The 25,172-nt window shown below is 41.2% G+C and overlaps 1 protein-coding gene and 1 long non-coding RNA gene across 3 annotated transcripts in view; one reads left to right on the forward strand and one right to left on the reverse strand.

The window, feature by feature from the left end:
- The window catches only part of LOC115777994 (golgin subfamily A member 6-like protein 7), a 43,288-nt gene that overhangs the window by 11,597 nt on the left and 6,519 nt on the right, over window positions 1–25,172 (forward strand). Inside the window, exons 5-6 of the mRNA XM_030726012.1 lie at window positions 3,978–4,025; window positions 4,197–4,244. Coding sequence (XP_030581872.1) covers window positions 3,978–4,025; window positions 4,197–4,244 — 96 coding nt within the window. The remainder of the gene's footprint in view (window positions 1–3,977; window positions 4,026–4,196; window positions 4,245–25,172) is intronic.
- LOC115777996 (uncharacterized) lies at window positions 11,945–13,419 on the reverse strand. 2 transcript variants are annotated; one of them, XR_004019728.1, is made up of 6 exons: window positions 13,297–13,419; window positions 13,054–13,190; window positions 12,887–12,980; window positions 12,445–12,783; window positions 12,180–12,363; window positions 11,945–12,064 (listed from the first exon to the last, which is right to left on the reverse strand). It is a non-coding gene; the product is annotated as an uncharacterized LOC115777996 (long non-coding RNA). The 2 variants fall into 2 exon arrangements; XR_004019729.1 differs by lacking the exon at window positions 12,887–12,980.

The raw sequence follows: 25,172 nt of genomic DNA on the forward strand, positions 1-25,172 counted from the left end.
CTCAGGAGAGATGTCTCAGGCATTTCAGACTTCTAGGCTCTGCTCAAGCATACCCCTCCCCCTAAGGTCTGTGCTTGAACCTCCAGGTGTGGCAGGTAATGGCTGCATTTACAAATGAAAGGGGGTCGTCTAGTGTCTAGTTGTGCTGGCCTCATTTGCATGACACAATTCACAGCTGCCATTTGGCAGCACCTTGGGATTTAAAGGTATAACTGCCATTTGGCAGGAGTCTGGTAGTTCTAGTGTTAAAGTTCCATCTTTAGGCCAGGGTTGATCAATATGTGGCCATCGTTTATGCCATTTATTCAACATTTTTACGATAAGTGGTTTAATCAAAGGATTACTTTACTGAGCCACTTCGATTGGCGTGATTGTTTGCTTAGTTTTAATATCTTTCTTAGATATTTTAGCAGTTATATTTATTCTCTTATTTAAATTTAAAATCAAAAGTTTTCTTTAATCTTTGGCTTACTCCCCCCTTTTTTTTTATAATCTATTTATTTATTTATTCACTTATGCGATTAATATCATCGACCTTATTTAATGCTAATAGTTATAGCACAATTAGTAAAGATAAGTTTGCCAACACCAGAAGAAACAGCAAGCCTGCTGTTGCGAAAAATTTCACTTGACACTCGGTCTTTTGTTAAACAAATACGTCAAAATGCTGTATAAATTTGTCAAACCAGTAAGCAAATATTATATGGAACACCAAAATACTCAAACACAATACAAGATAAATCAAACTCAAGACCTATGGACTTTTAATAACTAATTCAAACTGTGTTCACTAAATATATGGTCAATCTGTGCCAAGTCTGTGAAAAAAATGAAAACAAATATATTGTATAAAACACCAGACCAAAGTATGTGCCTATATAGTATATAAATGAAGGCAAAATAAGTGTGTTTAAAGAGCTTTAGAAAGTGGTGTTTTATCAAAGGAGTTTGATTGACAAGAAAAAACAAACACTGGCCTTTTGCTGAAGTCAGCTTGCAGGGCTATTCAGTCCAGGCACATCTGGATTCACTCAGCTCAGCTCACCCCCCTTGGTCTCTCTCACTCACACTCAAGCAAAAGAAGGGGAGAAGGGGCAAAGGTTAGTTTAACATTTAAAACAATTTCTGCACATCAGATTCTTTCTCCATATAACACTCTATATGACAATAAGGTTTATTTCTTTAATAAGAAGAGTTTATTTCACTCTCAAAACACCTCTCACACACAAAGTGTTCATGCTTGAGTACACAGCAGTCTGTATGTTTTGGGGCTCATAGATGGGGCTTTTTAACAATCAATTAAAGGACTTCTCTTTCTTTTCCCGCTCTTTTTTTTTTTAAATGCATATATATATATATATATATATATATATATATATATATATATATATATATATATATATATATATATATATATATTTTAATGACAGATAATAAAACCAACAAAAGTCCCCAGGGAAAAAATGACTATCAAATGTCTCTCTTGTGAAGGCTCATGGATTTTATCCTTCAAAAGGAGCTCATAGCTTTTACAATAAGGGCAGCTCATGTATTGTATTCTTTTTATATTCTAAGTAATAACAACATTCAGAAACCTTTATTTCCAATCACTGTCCAGCAGCAGTTATCAAAAAGATTCAACAAAAAACATTTCAACACATACACATTCTACATCAGTCACAAATGCAGGAGACACACACACATACCCCCACACACACACATACATACAGCTCCTGCTCACTGAACAAAGAAAAGGGAGGGGGGGCCCCTACATACACACAAGATTGGGGTGCTGTCTCACACTCTTACCTAAACATCCCTTCCTTCACATAAACATATGCCAACACACCCAGTTCACACACAAAGCACATAAAGTCACCAGCACTGACACACACACACACACAGAAATCACTGCTCTCCATATGCGCACACATTTCTCCAACTATCCAACATACACACATCTGTGCATACGTGCACTGCAGTTACACATACACACACAAATGGGGTGTCTACCATTAGATCTCACTTACACATAGACTCAAGCACCCAAACAGAGAGACAAAATCTCCGCAGCTTACACACAAAAGAAAAAAGGCACAGGGAGGCCACAGATGCACACACAAATATAAAAGTCAAACAACATCTCAATTCACATAAACATTTAGACTGACACAAAAGAGCAAGGAAAGTCAGGTAAAATCTGTTATTCATAAAATGAAAAACCAATCCCACACACACACGTCTCGCTCAACATGAAACATAAACACACAGACTAGTCGACTTTTACTTCTCTACCACTACTGCCGCTTCTTCTCATCTATCTTTTAGGATAAGAATTTATGCTACCTCTTAACAAAGTGCAAATTCAAATAGAAGGTTATATCATACACAACTCGTCAGCAGTGCACAATGAAAACCTCTTCCATAGAACTTTTTGCACTTCCAGTTTTCCTCCCAAACAAAAAAACTGACCTAATAAAACATTTCTACTGTTTAATCAGGATTTAGGCCTGCCTAAAGCAGCTCCATTATAGAAGGCTTAACCCAATTAAGCGGCTATTTCTCTTAACACTTGCATATCTATCATGTATGCTCTTTTCCTTTATTTATCACTTCTCTTATTCTCTGTAATTTATCCCCTGGCCAGGTTACACACTTCTGGATCCACTACTTAATTAAGCTTCAGTTTTCATGGCATAGCAAAAATAAAACACATGACTGAGACAATCAGAAAATGGGCCCACTAATTGTCAAGCATAGTATTAATTAATGCTGTTTTACCATTACTGATAAGCTGTGCACTTCTCTTTTCACTATATTCATCCCTTCTCTTAAAATTTAGAACGAGGTCACCCCAAAAAACACAAACACTATAAACCCCACACACAGGGCTTTTTCAGTGTGACATTAACAGCTCTGATAGCTGCTCAAACGGGAAACAGCTGGCTCAAAATAAAGGGAGCACACACTCACCCTCCTTACTGGCCTCTGAGCAGAAAGCTGGACCGTCGAGTCGTCAGGCTGGAGTCATCACAAGCTGTCTCAATTCGTGAACGCCAAAATTTGAGGTGTCTTCAGTGATGTGTTCTTTGGAAAAAATCCTCGCTGACAAAGTCTTAATGCATATATACAAAAGTTTATTGCAAAGAAACAGACAGTGTCAAAACAGGCGCTTTCCTTTGCGACCTGGGAGAGGGTAAGTCTCTAATTGCCCTAGCTCCCCGAACAAAGAGATCACACAGATTATATAGAGGTGGTCAAAACCCCCATACTCCTAACTTTCCATATATGGTTCAGAAAACAACTTTATCCTATATCTGAACATATGGTCATCCCTTATATGGAAGGCCAGAGACCTGCAAGAGGCCCTCTGCATTCTTCTTTCTTTGAGCTGAGACCAAGCCTTCATGTTCAAGCTCATGTTACTTATTTTACACAAATTAATAAAGCCTAAGACAAAAAGACCATATATGCATATATAGTTTAGCAGAGCAGTACAGACACCACAAAGCATCATTGGAATAATAAATCTTTATATTATAAGGTTTTCACCAGACTCATGATTTATGTTAGTTTTAACACACTTTGATGAAGATGGAAGTGTTTTTCAAACAGAAGCTCAGTGAGGAGAGGTAAATATTCTTCAGTTTACAAACACAAATAAAACACAACATACTTTAACACACACTTTATAATGTAAAACATTTGTTAACATTAAGATAACTTAGAAAGGTGAGTCTTCACCTGTTGGTTGGCTTTGGAGCCAGTTCAATTTACAGGTTGCACCTTGTGGTCAGCACCCTCTTTTCCATGTACAGCCAAAGCCTGCCATCTAAGGTGGACCGGATGTTTCCTTTATAGTTTGTAAAACAGGCTGAAGGAACTTCTGATAACTGGAAACTAATGAGCCACAAATGGGCAATTTTCTTTGAGAATCACTTGAAATGTATTTATATCTTGCATGTATTCTTCCTCAGATCTGCCCTGAAAGAAAAAGATGCAGAACTGAGATCAGTCAGAGACAGGTACAGTACTTACAGAGCACTAAAATACCACACTCAAGTAGAGCATACATGGTCACTGGAACATACATGTTAGGAAGATGAAACACTGGAAGAGTCATCGGAGCAATGAATGTGTTTTCTGAAGGTTTATCAGCACAAATTATTTCATGATTATTTCTTTTGAATAAACAGACTGACTGAGACTGAGACATCTTACCAAGAGAAGCTTCAAGAAGAGAAGTAAGTATTTATGTAGAGTCACCCGTTAATGAGACAGGAAACTGACAATCAGTTTTCTGCTGTTTTTAGATTCCAAGTCACAGCCTGTGTCCTACATAACAGATTCAAGCTGAGTACATTCACTTGGATTAAAATTTAGATTGGAATAACATGTAATCTCATGTATTATTCTATGTTGTTACAATAATATAAAACAAGGTTCAGATAGCTTCACACAAAAATCGATGGTCCTCCAAAGTGCTACTTTTACTTTCTTGGAGTACATTTCAGGACTGTACTTTTGTACTTTTACTTGAGTAGAGTATTTTTCTTAAAATAAGTACTTGTACTTCTACTTAGGTACAGAATGTCTGTACTTTTGCCATCTCTGGTTAGGCAAATGAAAGGCAGTAGAAGCTGAGGTGTCTTCAGTGATGTGTTCTTGGGAAAAAATCCTCGCTGACAAAGTCTTAATGCATATATACAAAAGTTTATTGCAAAGAAACAGACAGTTTGAGACATCTTACCAAGAGAAGCTTCAAGAAGAGAAGTAAGTATTTATGTAGAGTCACCCGTTAATGAGACAGGAAACTGACAATCAGTGTTCGGCTGCTCAAACACAGAATGTGGACACATCTGGGTCAGGTTTATGCTCAGTTCAAAATCATTTTTATTAAGTTCTAAACTCAAAGAATTTAGAACTGATTGAAAGTCAGATGTGAAATGCAAAAGTGGGGTCAGAGATCAAATTTGACACCTAAGCATTAACCTTATCGTAGTGAAGTGGGTCTGTGTGTCCCAGTGATCCCAGGAGCTGTGTTGATGGGGGGAGCTTGTCCAGATCTGGCACACCTAAATATTTTGTGAGGGTGTGCTGGGAATCCCTGGCAGAGGCCCTGGTCTGCGAGATCTTCAACTCCCACCTCTAGCAGCATTCTAAGAGAGTATGAGGATACTGAGTTAGAATGAACCATGTTCATCACCTGCATTATTGAGGCTGCTGCTCAGAACTGTGGCTGCTTGGTGGTTGGTGGCTGGAAGTGGCAGTAAACCCCAAACCAAATGGTGGTTACCGAAGGTCAAGGGAGCGTCAAACTGAAGAAGTAGTCCTATTGGGCTTGGTTAGACTTTTATTTTAGTCTGAGGAAGGGCAATCTATGGCCTGAAACTTCACTCTCTTGTAAGGTTTGTCCCTAATAAATATTATTCAGGAGCTTTGCTGGTGTGCAGACCCTTTTTTCTTCTTCATTGTCCCCTTTTGACCCAGCACCCAGCCTTTACTTTTTTGAATTGTGCATGTCCTTCCAGTTTTCTTACAGAAATATGATTCAAACCACTGTGGTGCAGTACCTTTAAAACCTGTGGCAGATGATCAGTTAGCTGTTTTACAACTACTCTTTCAAGAATCTTTGAGAGAAAAGGAAGGTTGGAGATTGGCCTATAATTAGCTAAGACAGCTGGGTCAGTGATGGTTTTTTAAGTCGTGGTTTAATTACAGCTCGTTCAGTTCCTTCATCAGTGCCATCACATCAACAGCAAATGCAAAATCTGACATCCAGTCCCCATCTGAGTGCTCTAGGATGTCTTTGCCTTTCATCTTTGCTTTCAGGTCCCAAACTCTTTTTAGCACTTTGCCCAGGCTGAGCCATCTGAGCCATCAACACAGTGACCAGAGTCAGTGGCTAAACAAACATCAGTGAAAACCCACAATAGTCCCGACACAGTACTGTGATGGGATCTTAAACCAGACTGGGTGTCATGCTTATCCACGGTTTATACAGGAATCCTGAAGTTCAATTTACTACCTTTTACTACCTATTTTTACTACCGCTAAAATATTTTTACTACCAACACAAAATCGAGCAGCAGCATTTTTTGGGGTGGCGGTGGATTCACAGCACTAAGCCATTTAAGATGATAGCCCAGAATATACATATCACTCACAGAATACACATCACTCACAGATGTAGGATGGAGAGGCCACGTGGAGAGCTGCACCACCACTTGCCTCTCCGTTTTAATTGCACTTTAGTCATTATAACTCACAACACATACACACTTACAACCTGATACACATAGGACCTTTGGGGCAGGCATGTTACTCAGAGGTTGATGAGATGGGCCGCTGAGGTGGCCCCACTCGGATCCTCGTCACTGTCTGTCTCCAAATTTTATTTGCACTTTAGACATGGAGGGTTTTGGGGGGGCAGAGTGGGCAAGCGCTGACGACCAACAGTTGGCGCTTGTGGCATAACTGTCCCCTCAATTTTAACTGCACCCTATACACCTCATTCACTCACAAACATTAACACATAGACCTACAAGTTGGGGAGGAGGAGGGGTGGATGGGTCATCTTACACCCCGATTTCTTGCGTCTCGCCCGGGGTAGGGGTCGGGTGGTTCCTTGGGGACCGGGCTGGTGGCGTCCTGGGGTCGCTGTTGGCCCTGGGGTGGTTGCCACTTGCCCCGCCTTCAGAGGGTGGGTAGCTATGGATGAATGTGTGTCTTTGTGTATTTGTCACCGTCTCCGTGAGTATGGGTGGGTGAGTGAATGTGTATGTATGGCATATCTGTGTGTGGGTAAGTATGTATGGGCATGTATGAGTATCTGTGTATAAATGTGTACACGGGTGTCTGGGTGTGTTTGTATGTATGGCTGGACCTGGGTCTGGGCCTTGTGCCTTGCCTCCTGGCCGCTCCTTGCTGGTTGCCTCCTCCCCCCTACCCCCCTGGGATGGGGGTGCCTCGGGGTTCCTGGGTGGGGCTGGGTGTTCTGGCGTGGGTGCTGGCCTGCCCCCCTTGGGGGTGCGGTGCGGGGCTGCGTTGGCTTCTTCGGCGTGGGGGGGGGCTCTGTGGAGGGTCGGGCGGTCCTTGGGTGCCGTGGGCCCGGGAGCCCTGCCGCCGGCCAGTGCAGGGGGCTGGCCGCTGGGGGGGGGGCTGGCTTCTCATCGCCTTGGGTTCCCTGGAGCCCTCGCTCCTCGACTGGGGGGGCTCCGTCTGAGACCACCCTCTCCCGTCTGCTGGGGTAGGTGTGCGGTTGTCTTTGGACTGAGTGGCCGGGGGTCTTCCTGGCTCTTGGTGGGCTGCTGGTGGCCTGGGGTTCCGGGGGCTTTCCGTACCTGCCTCTGGCTTCTGATGGGTGGAGCTGCAGCGTTTTGCCCTCATTGGTAAGTACGTTCCATGACACAGACACAAACATGACACAGACACAAACGCCCACTCAATCACAACTCAATAAAATTGTTGGTGTGCGTAACATGCTTTGTTAGTTTTGTTTTTCACACACAAATTTATTTTTGCAAGTATTGATAGTATTTTTTTTATATGTTAAAGTGATGAAGTATCTGATTAATAGACTTGTGCTCTTTCCCCTTTTTTTTTTTGCTCCCTTTCTCTCTCCCTTTTTCTTCTCTTTATTTTCCTCTTCTTCAGCCTGTCAGCTCTGGCTGTTACATAGTATGTGGAAAAATAACTCAGATAAATAAAATGAAGGGTTAAAACATCAACAAGAAGAGCCTATTGAGAACCTATAGAGCTCATCTTGAAATAGCAAATATGTTTGGCACAACAACGCATTCAGATCACAGTTCTGCTTGCAAGATCTACCAGACATGACAGGCTTTAAAAAAAAAAAAAAAAAAAAAAAAAAAAAAGATGATAGCCCATCTCTCACCGAAGACAAAACTTTATCCCACTTACTTGAAGGTGTAACTGTGACTTTATCTGGACTAAGACCTCAGACACATTAATATTCCAAACACATTTCAAGAAGACTCAGGAAATTGTTTTTTTAAGAATATAAACAAAACGCAGTGAAATTCAAGTTTTACAAGCCGATAATTGATTTTCCAATAGAATATTGGAATACTGGTTTGCTGCTGAGGTATGAAGGCAATACTTGTGCTCGTAGCTGACCTTGAGGTTGCAGTTGCAGTGCTTTGTGTAGCACCAAAAAACAAAATAGGGATCTGCTCCCCGCACGAATCTGCTGCTGGTGAATGGTGGATGCTCGGTGTGATTTGATCGCCATTCAGGTCAAATTTATATTTTTTCTGCACACTTCACAAAACGCTTCTTGATTATTCCCCATGACCGGCTTAACCCTGTGGGGTCCGGGGTATATTTGGCCATTTTTGACTACTTTTGTTTGTAGCTTTATAGTTGACCTTAGAAACTGTTTACCTTTCCTTGTTTGGTATCATTTTTTTCAGCACCACCTCATGTGTGTGACTGTATAGTTATTCTTTCATTTTGACATACTGTATTAACACACTGGACTTATGATCACATAAAAACATAAAATCTGAGTAGGAAAAAGTTAGATTTTTTTTACTGTAAAAATCACAAACATTCCTAAAGAATTATTTTTACTATTAAAATGCAAATATAATGTAAATTTTCAAAACTTGTGTAAAACTATAGTAAATAATAAAGTTATATACAACTATTCACATTTAAAATGCAGGAAAGGCAACTATTTGCAGAGCAATCAGGACTCACATTAAGATGCTAGATAAATTATTTATGCCACCTCAAAAAACACTTTCTGTCCTCCACAAGACTGAGGGGCCATCACAGGCAAAACTTTTTCACCTGCTCCTCAGCAGCTAAATGCATCTTGGTACTGCATAATTTTCTGATTGGTTGATAGGATGCATTTTTCCACCAATAGAAAAGGGGTTGTCGGGAGTTATTTTGTTTTGTTTTTTTTAGCAAGCACTTCCTGTTAGCGAAACTCACGTTTTCGCCATTTATTTCTGCACAAAAACACACATCGAAGGTGAGGACAATATACAGGAAAAAGCATGGCGTAAATTATTGGGCATAACTCTGGTTTTACTTGGCCTATCAACGTAATTTAAAAACTGGTTCATAGTTTAAAGTCTGCACTTTCCATTCATGGCAGCAGCGTCCCGATGCTATGTCATCTCAAATCGCCTATGCCATTTTGACACACCAGCGCATCTGTGGACTCCAGAGGGTTAAGCCAGTCTTTGAATGCCGGGTCATCGAGCTAAAGTTATGAAAACGTACATTTTCCCATGACGAGGTGCAAAATAACACCGTGCATGCGCACGGCAGATCGGACAGCAGACCCAATCGAGTCAATCAACGTTAGCTCAGGTCCTGCTGAGTAATTATATTTCTAAACAAATCTTATAGTTAAACGAACTTAAAAAGTCTGCATCAATGGAAAAGTCAAAATATATTGAAGGGGTGATGAAAAATTTACTACCTAGTCAAATTCTGTTTATTACCTTTTACTACCTTTTAACAGCCTTAATTTGAGCTCATTTAATTTACTACTTTTTACTACCTGCAGAAACCCTGTTATTTAAAAATGAACTGGCAGTAGACAGTTTTCTCTAGAATTTTATGAAAATAAGGGAATTTAGAGATCAGCCTAAAATTGAAAAATTTAGAAGAGCCTCTGTGTTATGGCCAAAGCTACGGCCACACTCCAGCAAAGTCGGTATGCACTATTCATACAAACACCATCATTTTAGTTTGCAATAAATTGGTTGGTTTAAATTCATTTGATCTATTTATAAGCACACACATTTAGTTCACTTGTATTTTTCTCAACCCATGGTTCATTTTTGTTTATGCTCATAATTTGTTTTGTTTTCTTAACCGGTACTTCGGTACTTACCTGCTGTGATCCTGGGGAGTTGCCTGACAAAAGATGTTGGCCAGGGCTGACCACACCTGAAAAAATTTGGCAAATTGGACTGCACCACCAGTTCCTGTAGAGGGGAGGGACATCAAGTTTCTTTAGTTAAATTAATTTTCCATTTAAGTGAATATTTGTATTTGGGAGCTTTAAGATTTTGCGTTTGGGTCTTTTTTTGTGTGTTTAGTTCATTAACAAAATTAGCTGTATTATGGTGTTTGGTGTAGTTGGTGTATTCTGTTTAGTTATCCCTGTTGTGTGTTAATGGTCTGATCAGCCAGCATATAAACCCTTGTGTGTCATTTCTTAGGTGGGTCAGTTATGTTTTGTTTGTGCAGCTAGTTTGTTTGTTCATATTTTTGCCTGAGTTCAGTTTTGTTCCTTTTTTTGGGTTAAAATTTAAAAAAAAACTATTTTTCTAATATTTCCTGTGAATCCACTGGTTTTTGACTCGGTCCCCCACACTCTGCAACAAGCTGGTGACCTGTACAGGGTGTACCCTGCCTCTCGCCCTATGACAGCTGGGATAGGCTCCAGCCCCCCCCCCCCCCCCCCCCCCCCCGCAACCCTGATCAGGATGAGCAGAAGAGAATGAATAGATGGATAGAAGAGTCTAACACAGGTTTTTTAATAAACAGGATCACCACTGCATTCTTAAAGCTGGCAGGCAGTGTAGCATTAGCAAAACTCCCATTGATAATGCTAAGGACCAGAGGCGATTTCTCTAAGACTGCAAGTGAAGGTCAGCTTCCCCTAAAATGTCAAAAAATAAGTGATCAAATATATACTGTTGTGTGTACATGTCATTGACTAAATATGCACTACAACGCACTCAACTTTTGTTCAGAATCAGCTTCTTATCACTGGTAACGACACGGCTTTCCTCTCACTCATTCCCGCAGCTTCACAGTGCTTTAAACAGTGTGGACGCTGAGCGTCCGCAGAGTTCAATAGCGAAGCAAACAGTGCAGCGAAACGAGACGAGTCATTGGATAAATGCTGGGCTTTGTCCCGCCCATCGGACGCTCAGCGTCTCTGGGGGTCTAAGGGGCAGTGGGCTGGCCTCGGCTGACCTGGACGGTCAGCTTCTGCATGATGATTGGATGATCTGTCTGAGGCTGAATCCCTTTTTGATCGACAGCGAAATGAGCGAATCAGCGATCTTTTGGTGTAAACATCCGTGGGAGCATTTTTTAAATTTTCATTCTGTTCTGAGTTCACAGCAAAAAGCCCAGTGTTGATTTAACTCCCACAGAGTTGATTTTAACACTTTTTCAGAGTTTATATAGGTCCACACTCTTCAGAGTTAAATTAACACAATCGAAATAGTTAAATTTTTTAACACTGTATCAGAGTTCCTTTTTTAACTCGCAAGACAGAGTTAAATTAACACTGTGTGGATGCAAAGGTTAACACTGATCCAAGAACAAAAATTAACTACTTTTTTAGAGTTGGTTTAACATTTTCAAGTGTTATCTACTAGAAAACAGTTACTTTATGACTCTGGTTAATTATAATAAAGAGAAACTAAAACAAATAAATCCATTTTAATGACTTTATTTTTGCAGTTGTGTTTCCAACTTTTTAAATTGTGATACAATGAACAAACATCAATGTTATACACTGTTGTCTGCAGAAATGTATAAAAATTAATTAATGCAGCATCATAAGAGACATTAAGCACAAAATGTGCTTTGAACAGCTCATCAAATGCTCCTAGAGAGCAGTTTGCCTGGCATGGGATGAGGCACTTATCCATGTCACCTGTCACCAGCAAGGAGGTATGGCTGCAGACCCCGTTGGCCACAGAGATGTTGCTCAAAACTGCAGTATGACTAAGATTTAAACAAATATACACCAAACATAATTAATAAGACATACAGCTACAGCCATTACAAAAAAAAATAAGATTTAGATTAGCTAACAAAAGAAATTCATGTCTAACCAGACATCTTCAAAGATGCCTTACAACCACCAGTATTTATTCATGTCTACAAAAGCAAAGTGACAAAGTATGGTACATAAGGTAAATTTAATTAATTTATTTGCCTTATGAAAGTCTCTCAACTGCATCACATGCACTGATTTTTGGAAACTTCTGTCCTCCAGGTGGTGGTGGAAGGAGATGTAGGAGCAGTAACAAGGGGGCCATTTCTTGGTCATAGGCTGAGGACACATTCATAAAAGTTTTCAAATGTAATATCAGAACTTTATGAGAACATAGAGCCAGTGTAGAATACTCTGAACAGTCAACCATGTTCAGATATATTTAGGTACTTACTAGATGTCTTATCCTGGTCATCTCCTTGAGGGATTTCCGCTGACTGCACCAAACGTCTCAACTGAGGTGTTGAAGTGAGACGCTTAGCCTCCTTGATAACATTTGATTTGAAGAACACATCCCACTTCTGCAGCAGTCTGGAGGAGGTTTCTTCATTAACCAGAAGACTGAAGTCTTGATCAATCTTTAAGAAAAAGTAGAAATCCAACTATCATCACTGGGTATAAATCCACATTTAAAGACTTTCACTCTTTTGAACACTTACCAATCCTTTTGTGTCCAGGAACCTGGGGAACATTGTCAGAATATCAGTTCTTCCGCTGGCATCTCTAATAAGTTTGTGATGGTGCTCAAAAGTCTCTCTCATCTTCTGAAGGATCGGGGACCTGTCTGTGGTGTGGTTAAGCAGGGATATGGCTTCCTGGCAGGCATCCCCATCAAGCTGTCTTTCAACAACCACATTTCTCTGGATATTTGGGCCGCCACATGAAATGTCTTTGGAGCTACTTGGTGGCACAAGAGATCCTCTTCGAATCTTCCTTTGGACTGTTTTAAGACGCCATGAAATGTATCCTGTGCTGCTTGCGGCATCATAAAAGTGCTCCTAAAAAAAAAAGGAAAAAAGAAAAACAATCACTTTTTTATGGAGAAAAAAAAATCACAGTTTTGGGACAAAATGAAAGAACACACAAGAAAATAAACATTACATAGCCTTTTTAGGTGTATGGATCTTTCAGGGATGGGAAGAGTGTCCCTTTCCCAAGGGCATACTCCTCTCTCATTGCTTTAGCAGGAAGGTGCCTAACAGCAGATTTCAGATTAGTGACAAATGGTGAATTTTTACATAAACTAAAAAGTGTAAAAACACACCTACCCATGTTTATCAATCATGTGAGCCACCAGTATGTTCACCATTTGTCTTCTTGTGGCATCACTTAGGGTTTCTGTTGTTTTATACTCCTGCAAAACTTCTACACCACCAGACTTGCTTTGAAAGACACGTTCAACCCGCTATGAAATGAAGAACAGATAAAGGAAATTTATGGTGATATTCAGATTACCCAAATATGACAAAACAGGTTTAAACAGTTTAGAGGCACACAAAAACTACTGTTACCTTTTTAGCAGACACTGCATTATTAGCATTCTCAGTTTTTTGCTTCTCGCATGGGATCTCATCCACTAGTATTGTTGATGCTGATGCATTTGAGCTGAAGCTTGAGTCATACTCAGAAGAAGACCATTCAGAGAACTCTGAAGAACAAAATAAACATCAGTTTTATCCTTTTGTAAAATCTGTATGATGCTTGATTTAATTTGCTTTTATATCTCACCATCATGGCAGAAAACCTTCAGTACAACATTGCCTTGTCTAATGAGGTCACTGAATATTTCTTCATCAACTTCAGTATCTGTTGCATCCTTGTATGTAACAAAATCTTTCAATGACTGGAAAAGAAGGCAAAATTTAGAGCCTAATGCTCTAATCAGCCAAATTGTGTCATTAACTTATTACTTTTTTGTGTTGCTCATACGATTAGCATGGAGATTGGAGAACATATTGCAAAACTTAAAGTAAAATGGTTCACCCCTTTTACTCATCACAGATTTGTAAAATAAGTGTTGAGAAGTAAGTAATTAAAAAAAAAAGAATACCTATCATTCCGCCCACACAGAGGTTTAACAAATAACCAACCTTTCTAATGGAATTGATTAAAGTCAAACTGCCCTTCAACCTCATCCAACTTCACATACTTGTGCACCTCACCATAGTTAACCTGGATCAACATTTTACTGAAGCATGGAATAAACCTAGACCAAGCAAAATACAACTTATAAGTAAAGTGTTCCCCTTACTGCGCAATGCTTGTCTGCAGTAGGGACATGTCTCAGCGGTCCCAGTGAAGTTCCGGTGAAGGCTAATAGGCGGGAACCTTTACATTTCCACGGCCAAAATCATGATTTTTAAATGGCAACAAACATAAAACTTTTATTTTTTATGAGTATATGGTCTGATATTATTATTATTATTTAAGTGTTACGGTTACAACAATGTTAGTTGTAAGTACAACAGTTGCTAGCAAGCAACCCACACGTGGGCTGCTAGCTAGCACATTGTGTAAAGTTGTTGCAAAATTGACATATTTAGCTGCCTTTCAATGAAATTAGTAGAAAAAGTCACATCACTCACTCTATCAATTTAATAGTGCTTGACCAAAGATTTAGGAAGTTGCTCTTACCATGTAGAACAGCAGGAGACGGACAAAATGGAGCCATGTTCAGACTGCACTCAAACCAGGACTGTGAAGAAGGGGGAGGAGCTTATTTTTCTCCCAGCAGAGTAAAATCAACACTGGCCCAATCAACTCTGGGAAAGAACTCGAACACTGAGCACCATTTAAATCTATAAGTGTTAAAACAACACTTATTGAGTTAAAATCAACTCTGAAACATTTAACCCTGAAATTTTAACTCTGTAGTTTTTGCTGTGTTGAACTGGAGACTTTCCTAATCCTCTTAGCGGCATTTTCTTTGTTAAAAACAACTAGCGACAAATCGAGGTTCTATTTCTGGTGTTTTTTTGTAGCTGCTTGTGTTTGGAGACTGACTTCTATCACTCTTTCTGACTTCTGTCGCAGTTTCTGTCCAGCGGGTGCTGCTGAGCCCCTCCACCGTCAGAAAGCACTCACAGGTGGACACACTTCACACTAGCCTCGCGCCAGTCCCTGCTAGCGAGCGAGCTAGCTAGGTAGCAAGCTGCACATAATGGCAGACAGTTTGAATGTTGTGGACCAGATTTTGGCGAAGCCATTTGATAGTCTTCCTTACGAAGAAAAACTTAGAGTTAAACAGCAGGGCAGATCAACTCCTCAGATTAATTTGGTGCAAAAGGTGGGGAAAAGTAACAGGTCTTTTCAGCTGTCCTGGTATGACAAAGTGAGCTGGCTGACTGGAAGTGCTGTAACAAATAAAATGTACTGTTGGCCATGCCTCTGTTTTGTTCATTTCCTCATCTGGAAGAACGAATCATTTATACTTCTGCAACATGCCTTTATTATTTTTACTTTTAGGCAAGCAGGTAAACACACAACACGTCTCTTGTTGTTTTCTTACGTCCAGCTTAACCCTCTTCTTCTCTCTATCTCCACCTATCAACCTCAGTCTCTAGGAATAAATACTACCACCTTGTGGCATGATATGAAATTGCATCAGTTACAATAACATCTGATCATCACATCCTCCTTTCTTTAAATTTTTTATTTTTATTTTTTTAACTGCTATAACATTAAACAGTTGTGCCTTAAGCCATAACTACAAATACTAAACAATAACCTCAGCATTTTTTTTTTTTTTTTTTTTCTTTTACAAATCCAGTCTTTGAGGCTTCTTGATCTCTCTTACAGATCTTCTGAGTGCAGGCTCACTCTCAGTGTTCATTTTGATACAGTCTGTGTCATTTGGAGAGATGGCTTCCCTGTCACTTTGAGTGTCAGTGACTTTTGGCTCAGGCTCTGATGTTTTCAGAAGACTACGTCGATTCCGACGAACGACTTGTCCGTTTTCAATCATCACATTAAATGACTTTGGAGCCACTTTCTCCAGAACAATGGCTTTGGTTTTCCATCCATCATGATCCTCAATCCTGACTGTGTCATCAGTCACCAGAGGTGGAAGTTGCTTGGCTGTTCTGTCATAAAACAGCTTTTGCTTTACCTTTTGTCGCTGCAGTTTCTGATGTATCTTTGGGTACTTTTCAGGCTTGGTATAGCTTGGTAGTGTGGTACGCAGCTTTCTGTTCATCAGTAGCTCAGCAGGTGATAATCCACACTCAAGCGGTGATGTTCTGTACCTGAGTAAGGCAAGGTATGGATCTGAGTCACTGTCTGCTGCTTTCTTCAGAAGCTGTTTGGGAATGTGGACACCTTTTTCTGCCTTACCGTTTGACTGTGGGTATAACGAGCTGGATGTCACATGCTTGAAGTCGTACTGCTCTGCAAACTTCTGCCATTCTCTGCTACTGAAACATGGTCCGTTATCACTCATCACTATGTATGGGATACCATGTCTGGCAAAGATGGATTTTACATGTGTTATAACACATGATGATGATAAGTTTGAGAGCAATGCCATTTCAGGGAAGTTTGAATAGTAGTCAATGACCACTAAGTAGTCTTTGCCTTTGGCATGAAATAGATCCATTCCTACTTTGTGCCATGGTGCTGTTGGTGTTTCTGCTATCACCATAGGCGCTTTGATCTGCCTGTTGCGATACTTTTGACATGTTACACACCTGCTTATCAGACTCTCAATGTCTCTGTTCATACCTGGCCAAAAGACTGTCTCTCTTGCCCTTCTTTTGCATTTTTCAATCCCGAGATGACCTTCGTGTACTCTGGTAAGTATCTCTTGTCTCATCTTTTGCGGAATGACGATTTTGTCCTGTTTCAGCAGCAGCCCATTAACCACACTCAGTTCTCCTCTGATGTGGTAGAAGAGTGTACATGAACCAGCGGGCCAGCCATCTGACATGTTTCTGATGACATGTTGCAGTTCTGTGTCTTGTGCAGTCTCATCTACAATTTGCTTGGATTTCATGTCTGACACGGGAAGCAGAGCAGAGACCATGTTTTTATGAGTTTGAATGTCGTCTTCTGTTGTACTCACATTACTCTCTGTGGGTGCTCGTGAGAGTGCATCTGCAATTATCAGGTGTTTTCCTGGTGTATATACCAATTCAAAGTCATATCTCAGCATTCTCATCATTAGACGCTGAATTCTTGGTGACATTTCATTCAGATTCTTCTTGATGATAGAAACTAGTGGGCGATATCTGTTTCTAGAGTGAAGGATGGCATCCAATGCTCACCTTCAGCTTGCAGGAGTACTGCACCAATTCCATCTTTGGAGGCATCCGTTGACACTTTGATCCCCTTCGTTGAGTCATAAAATGCCAACACAGGTGCAGTTGTCAGCGTTCTTTTGAGATTTTCCCACTCCTTCTCATGCTGTGCTGTCCACTTGAACTTGTGCTCCTTGTGCAGGAGCTCACGAATGCAGGATGTTTTTGCAGACAGATTGGGAATGAATTTACTAATGAAATTCATCATTCCCATTATGCGTAGCACTCCTGTCTTGTCTTTGGGCCTTGGCATGTCCTGTATTGCATTGATTTTTTCGTGGTCAGGCTGAATACCTTGTGCAGAAAGCTTGTCTCCCAGAAAAACAATTTCTTGTACTCCAAACTGACATTTGCTCTTGTTGAGCTTGAGTCCATACTGTCGTACTCGCTCAAGTACTCTTGTCAGTCTCTCCTTGTGTTCTTGCATTGTAGAGCCCCAGATGATTATGTCGTCCACATAAACTCGGACACTTTCCAGTCATTCAATTATGTGTTCCATTGCTCTGTGAAATATCTCAGATGGTGAGATTATTCAAAAAGGCATTCTTAGGAAGCAGTACCTGCCAAATGGCATATTGAAGGTGCAGTACTTGGTGCTGCTTTCATCTAGCTTTAACTGCCAAAAACCTTGTGACGCATCAAGTTTTGTGAAATATCTGGCACCTGTCATTTCACTGGTTATTTCTTCACGCTTAGGTATTTGGTAGTGTTCATGTTTGATGTTCTCGTTTAGATCTTTTGGGTCCATGCATATTCGCAGTTCACCATTCTTTTTCTTTGCGCACACCATGGAGTTTACCCAGTCAGTAGGTTCTTCAACCTTTCTTATCACCCCCAGTGTGGTCATTTTGTCCAGTTCCTTCTTTAGCTTGTCTTTCAGAGGTACAGGTACTCTTCTAGCAGCATGCACTACTGGCTTAGCATTTTCTTTAAGCACAATTTTGTATGTGAAAGGCAAGGTGCCAAGTCCTTTAAACACATCTGCAAAACTGTGAACTATGCTGTCAACAGAATCATTTGGTGTGTTCACTTCTTTGTTGATGAGATACACTCGTCTTACCAGTCCAAGATCTTCACAGGCTTTGTCACTGAGCAGGGATTCACACTCCTCAGCAACAACAGAAAAGAATAAGTGGTGCACTTTGTTTTTCACTCTCACTTTTAGTCTGCATGTGCCAAAACTTTCAATCCTTTGTCCATTGTAGTCTTTTAGAGCAGATTTTGTTCGCTGTATTCTGGGCTTTTCTCTCAGGCCTTTGATGTCAGATAAACTGATCAGATTTGCTTTGGCACCAGTGTCTAGCTTTAATGTGACAAGTGTCCCATTTACTATCAGTGGTACTGTCCATTTGTCTTCTATCATGGTATTTCTGTCTGTGTCTGGCTCATCTTCACGATTGACCAGACCAACAAAAAAGTTTCACTGAGATCAGTGTCTTCAACTGTGTTTATTGATCAGCTTTTCTTTTCTTTCTCACTTTTTGAGAAGCACTGCCTGGTATAATGGTTCTTCCTCCTGCACAAAGAGCAGGTCTTACCATAAGCTGGACATTGTTTGGGCATGTGCTTTGAGCCACACCGTTTGCAGTCAAAGCTCCTGTTGTCAGACCGCGGCTGTGTGCGCCTCCCGCTCTGGCTGGAAACTGCTCCCACAGTAACGCTGTCACTGACTGCCGTTGCGCCCATCTCACTGAATGTCTTGACATGCTGTTGTGATAACTCACACGCTTGACAGATCTTTATGGCTCCTTTCAACGTCAGCTCAGTTTCCCTCAGAAGCCGTTCTCTGACTTTTTTGTCCACCACGCCAAACACGATCTGGTCACGGATCATGGAGTCACGTAGTGTAGCAAAGTTGCAAGTCTGTGCTTTGAGCTTCAGGTCTGTCAGAAAGCTGTCAAAAGACTCGCCGAGCTGCTGAATTCGCGAGTGAAAAATGTATCTCTCATATGTCTCATTCTTCTTAGGAGAACAATGGGCATCAAACTTTTCAATAACCGTGTTAAACTTCTCTTTATCACTTGGATCATCATATACAAACGTGTTGTCCACTTCAATAGCTTGAGGCCCTGCTATTGTAAGCAGTAACGCTACCTTTCTTGCAACTGGCTTGGTTTCAAATCCCAGGGCCACAATATACAGCTGGAATCATTGCTTGAAGGCACGCCAATTGATGTCGACATTTCCTATTAGCTTCAAACTGTCCGGCGGTTTGATGGAATCCATATCGTTGTCCAGAATGCACCTCAGGTTAGATTTTTTACTCCTGGTACCATGTTTTGTTCATTTCCTCATCTGGAAGAACGAATCATTTATACTTCTGCAACGTGCCTTTATTATTTTTACTTTTAGGCAAGCAGGTAAACACACAACACGTCTCTTGTTGTTTTCTTACGTCCAGCTTAACCCTCTTCTTCTCTCTATCTCCACCTATCAACCTCAGTCTCTAGGAATAGATACTACCACCTTGTGGCATGATATGAAATTGCATCAGTTACAATAACATCTGATCATCACAGCCTCTTGATGAAACCATCTCAGGGATGTGTTGTTTGGTCAAAAGTGGGTTTTGGGGATCTGTCCAACTTTGACAGGGCATACAAAAGGCATGAAAAAAGCAATGAACATGTGAGTGCATGTGCAAGGTTAAGTTGCCTGGGCAGAGTCAGGGTTGAGCATGCAATCAATGAAGGCGCTCGCATTCAAGTGGCAAAACATAATGAAGCAGTTAAACAAAACAGAGCTTTCCTAAACCGCCTTATTGATGTGACTTCCTTGCTTGGCCGTTAGGAGCTGTCATTTAGGGGGCATGATGAGAGTGTTGAATCATCCAACAAGGGGAATTACAGGGAGTTTAATGAAACATTTGCTAAATATGACTCTGTCCTAGCCACACAATTCCAGTCATCAGCTGTGTTTTCTGGTATGTCCCATGCAATCCAAAATGACTTGATCTCTGCTCTTTCAGCCACTGTTTCTGATGAGATCAAGGATGAAATCCAGACTGCTCCATTTTTTGCATGGCAGGTGGATGAAACAACTGATATAGCTTGCCATGCTCAACTCTCTGTCATTGTTCGCTATGTGGATAGGACAGGTAAAATTCAGGAGCGCTTTGTTGGATTTTTTGATGTTTCTGGGGGAAGAGATGCTCAGTCTGTTTTTGAAGTCTTGAATGAGAACATGCAGGGCTACAGTTTCACGGAGAAACTTGTGGTGCAAACCTATGATGGGGCTGCTGTCATGGCTTCAGCTCTCAATGGTTTGCAGGCCAAAGTTAAAGCAATAGCCCCCAGTGCAATGTTTGTGCATTGCTATGCACACAGACTGAATCTGGTTCTGTCTCAGGGGGCTAAATGCTTATCTGAGGGCAGAATAGTTTTTGCATCACTCTCTGGGTTTGCCACATTTTTCTCAAAATCCACAAAGAGGATGTCTTTTCTTGAGTCTGCAGGCTGCTCAAGGTTGCCCAGAAATGCTCCTACTCGATGGAATTTCACATCACGGTTAGTGAGCACTGTGGCAAACAATCATGATGCCCTCCTGCAAACTTTTGAGATGATCATTGCAGATAAGTCCATGGATGATGACACATTAGACTGTGCCAAAGGCCTTCTGATGAAACTGGAGGATTTTGAGTTTGTGTTCATGTTGTACACATATGAACAAATCTTCTCTGAGACTGATGTGGTGTTTGACATTGTCCAGCAGAGAGCTTTTGATGTTCTGTACTGCAAGAAAAGAATTGAGTCTCTTCTTGCTTTTGTCAAAGAGAAGAGGTCAGAGGGGGCTTTCCAAGCTGTTTATGCCAAAGCAGCAGATCTCACATCAGACCCACAAACTGAACCCATGAGAAAACGCCGTCTGTCACAACTACAGGATCCCAAGGAGCGCTACAAAAATCTGTACATGGCCATCCTAGACAATCTCATAGAGCAGCTACCTCGGCGTTTTGCAAATTTGGAAAGTCTGCACTTCTTGGAATTGGTCAATCCAGGGAAATTTGATGAGATGAGACAAGTGTTTCCAGAGGAGGCATTTCAGAGTGTCCTGAAAAGTTTTGGCCAGTTCTTTGATTCAGGGAGACTGAGGTCTGAACTTCAAGTCCTATATTCAAACCAGGACTTGCAGGGCAACAGGGGAAAGCTACGTGATTTCTTGCTGTTTCTGAAAGACATGGAGTTGGACAGTGCAATGCCTCAGGTGTACAAACTATTGTCATTAGTGGCAACGATTGGAGCTACATCTGCAGGTGTAGAGAGGAGCTTCTCCTGTTTAAAGCGGCTCAAGTCTTACACCCGCAACACCATGGGCCAAGGCCGTTTAAGCAGCCTAGCTCTGCTGGCCATTGAGAGGACATTAGTCAAGTCCCTGGAAAAGACGCCTTGTTGGTACGACAGGGTCACAGATCATTTTCTTGCAAAGGAACGGAGGGTAGAATTTACGTATAAATAAACTGACACATTTTGATGTAGGCTGAAATCGAGCTTCCCCTCCTTGAAAGACCAGCATCCACCACTGCTAAGCACATATGATGCCAAGGTGGAAAGGAACTCTTTAAAAAGTTGACGTGAAATGTGAACATTTGGAGACCCAGCAGGCTTCATATGACCAATTATATTTCACAAAAAATGGCAAACTGACACACTTGAATTTGTAAAAAACAGCCAGTTATGTCACAGATATAGTACGGTCATAAAAGGGAGAACTAATCAGGGCCCTGATGCTAGCGACCTTAGGGAAAAAAAAAGCTTGTGAAGTTCTCACGCAATTCAATTGATCTCTAAAGGCAATCTGATTGTGGTGCATCAGAGCAGAATTTACAATTAAAAAACATGACTAAGACAGAATCAATATCAGAAAAGTATTTAAGATTTAGAATCTTTCACAGTTTTCTGATAAAAATGCCAGCTGTACACAAAAGCAATGAGATGCCAAACAGTATCTCCAGAGAAAGCAACAGGAGAGCATGGCAAATTGATTTTAAATTTTGTAAAACTGCTGCTGCTTTTCCCACAATGGTGTACCTCCTGCTTGCAGATAGAGTCAGAAAACAGGGTTGCTAAGCAGATCTACCGAAGGGGGTGAATGGACGAGGGTATTCTACCCATCTTGGCTGGTTATTGGCCACTCTGTTTGAAAAAACATGAGGCTAGCAACTCCAGCAACCATAATTAAATGTTTTTTGTGGTCACAGCAGGCGACATTCAGGGAAATTTGAAAGTGATGGCTAAGGCTAAATATAAACTTGCTGTTCATAATTCATAATTAAGTGTAATCTTCACCTGCTTTATCTAGAGCAAACTCTTTGCTGAATAGCCTGTTTTCACATTATTCACTTTTTTTGTTTTTAGAAATTCGCGCAGCTAGTAGCTTAACTCTTAGCTGACTCACTACCGGCATGGCTTCTTCTCCTGTCCCTCCTGCACTTTCCTGCTCTGGGTGTCACATGTTTAGTTACTCCTCAGCCTCCTTTAGCAGTAATGGTACTTGTAATAATTGAATTAGGAGAGATAGCATTCATCCCACTTTGGATGGAGCAGCTCTCATTTCTAGAAATCTGGCCAAATTTATTAACCCTCCTCAAACCTGACTACCCAGGGCTGACACCAGGAACCAGAGCTGCAGTCTTACACGCCTCTCTGCAGCTTCTCTCCTCCTGCCATCCCCCCAAAACCCCATCCCCACAGAGTTGGTGCCTGCTCCCAGACCACCAAAAAAAAACAAAACAAACAAGCAAACAAACAAAAACACTAAAATTAAAAACTATTTAAGCATAAAAATTCAAAAACAATAAAAAATATAGCATCCTCAACTGCACAGAAAGTGTAAATCAGTTAAATGTGGATTATTAAACATTAGGTCTCTCTCTTCCAAGTCCCTGTTAGTAAAAGACTTAATAATTGATCAATGTATTGATTTATTCTGCCTTACAGAAACCTGGTTACAGCAGGATGAATATGTTTAAATGAATCAACACCCCCGAGTCACAGTAACTGTCAGAATGCTCGAAGCACAGGTCGAGGAGGAGGAGTAGCTGCAATCTTCAATTCCAGCTTATTAATTAATCACAGACCCAGACAAAGTTTTCATTCTTTTGAAAGCCTGACTCTTAGCCTTGTCCACCTTAATTGGGAAATTCAAAAACCTGTTTTATTTGTTGTTATCTATCATCCACCTGGTCCTTACTAAGAGTTTATGTCTGATTTCTCAGATTTTTTATCTGATTTAGTGCTCAGTTCAGATAAAATAATTATAGTGGGTGATTTTAACATCCATGTAGATGCTGAGAATGACAGCCTCAACACTGCATTTAATCTATTATTAGATCAAATAAGATGGTGGCCCCTGGTATGACAGCAGACACTCCAGCTCCTGATAGTGATGTGTCTTTTATGTTAACTGTGTCTTCTGAAGCGTCTCAGTCTTGTACGAGAAGAGTCTACAACAGAAGCCTACTACTCGAACTACGTAACTCCAGCTTCTCAAACGATCTCTCCGGAGTTATGTTAGCCTTGGATTCCAAAGCACTTGGTGAGCTAGGCATTTTACACCAGCAAGACCCAAGGGCCTGCAAAGCAGTGGACTCCACCCCTGTCACCAGCAGACGCTGGAAGCGTCACAAGCAACGCAAGTGATGTGCTAGATCCAGCAAGTGGGGTAGTCGAGCGGGTATCAGTGCCAGGATAAAGACTAAACTGTACAGACCTGCACTTCCTACGATTCTGCTCACCAACGTTCATTCACTGGGAAACAAAATGGATTACATCAGATTGGATTTAATTGCACAAAGAAAGGTGAGAGACTGCAGCGCCTTCATCCTCACTGAGACATGGCTTAATCACGCCGTTCCAGACAACGCCATCCAGGTGCACAGGCTAACGATGTTCCAGGCAGACTGGACCCATGCTCTCAGCGGTAAATCTCGGGGTGGTGGTGTGTGCATTTTCATCAATAACAACTGGTGTACTAATAGCAAAGTTATTTTCAGTCACTGTTTTGAGGAAATTTAATTTCTATCAGTCAAATGCCATCCAGTATACTTGCCATGAAAATTTTGAGCTGTCAATATTACAGCTGTGTACATCACGCCTAGTGCGAACACAAAAGATGTGCTGTCTACATTGTATCAGTCTGTGAGTTCAGTGCAGGACTCTAACCCAGGATGTGCCTATATAATTGCGGGCGATTTCAATCAGGACAATTTGAAGATAGTACTTCCACACTATCACAAATTTGTGGATTTTGCAACTAAGGGGAGAAAGCATTCTTGACCAGGTCTACACAAACATTAAACAGGCATACAGAGCTGTTCCCTACTCCTACCTGGGAAACTCGGACCGTCTTTCTGTTATGCTAATTCCAGCTTACAGACCACTGCTAACTAGGAGCAAACCATCTGTGAAGCAGAGCCAAACTTGGCCAGAGGGGGCTACCTCAGCACTCCAAGACTGTTTTGACTGTAGTGACTAGGCTTTTTTTAGGGAGGCTGCCACTTCCAACCAGCATGTCAACATAATATAATACACTGAGTCTGTGACAGGATACATATCCAAATGCATCGAAGTTGTGACATCATGAAACACCTCACTACAAGGGCAAATGTAAAACCCTGGTTCACCAGGGAGGTATGTGAGCTGCTGAGCGTACGGAATACTGCTTTTAAGTCCGGAGACAAAGAAGCTCTCAGAACTGCTATGGCCAACTTGAACCAGGGTGTGAGAGCAGCCAAGCGTGCCTGTGGTCAGAAAATCCAATCACACTTCACTGACCCAAAAGACCCCAGATGCCTATGGCAAGGCATCCTGTCAGTAACAAATTACAGGCCTACACCCCCACTGTGCGAAGACAGCACAGACTTGCTAAACACACTCAACACCTTATTCAGCCATTTTGAAGAAAACAACACTACCACTCCAACAAAAGCCATTCACTGTTTGGTCAATGCAACACTCCAACTGGACCCTACTGATGTGAGGAGGACCCTTCAAAAGGTGAACCCCAGGAAGGCTGCTGGTGCTGATAACATACCTTGGCGTGTACTTAGAGACTATGCTGACTCACTTACGGATGTTCTCACAGACATCTTCAAC

Source organism: Archocentrus centrarchus, unplaced genomic scaffold (assembly GCF_007364275.1).
Source record: "Archocentrus centrarchus isolate MPI-CPG fArcCen1 unplaced genomic scaffold, fArcCen1 scaffold_92_ctg1, whole genome shotgun sequence".
In the NCBI taxonomy this organism is placed as follows: Eukaryota; Metazoa; Chordata; class Actinopteri; order Cichliformes; family Cichlidae; genus Archocentrus; species Archocentrus centrarchus.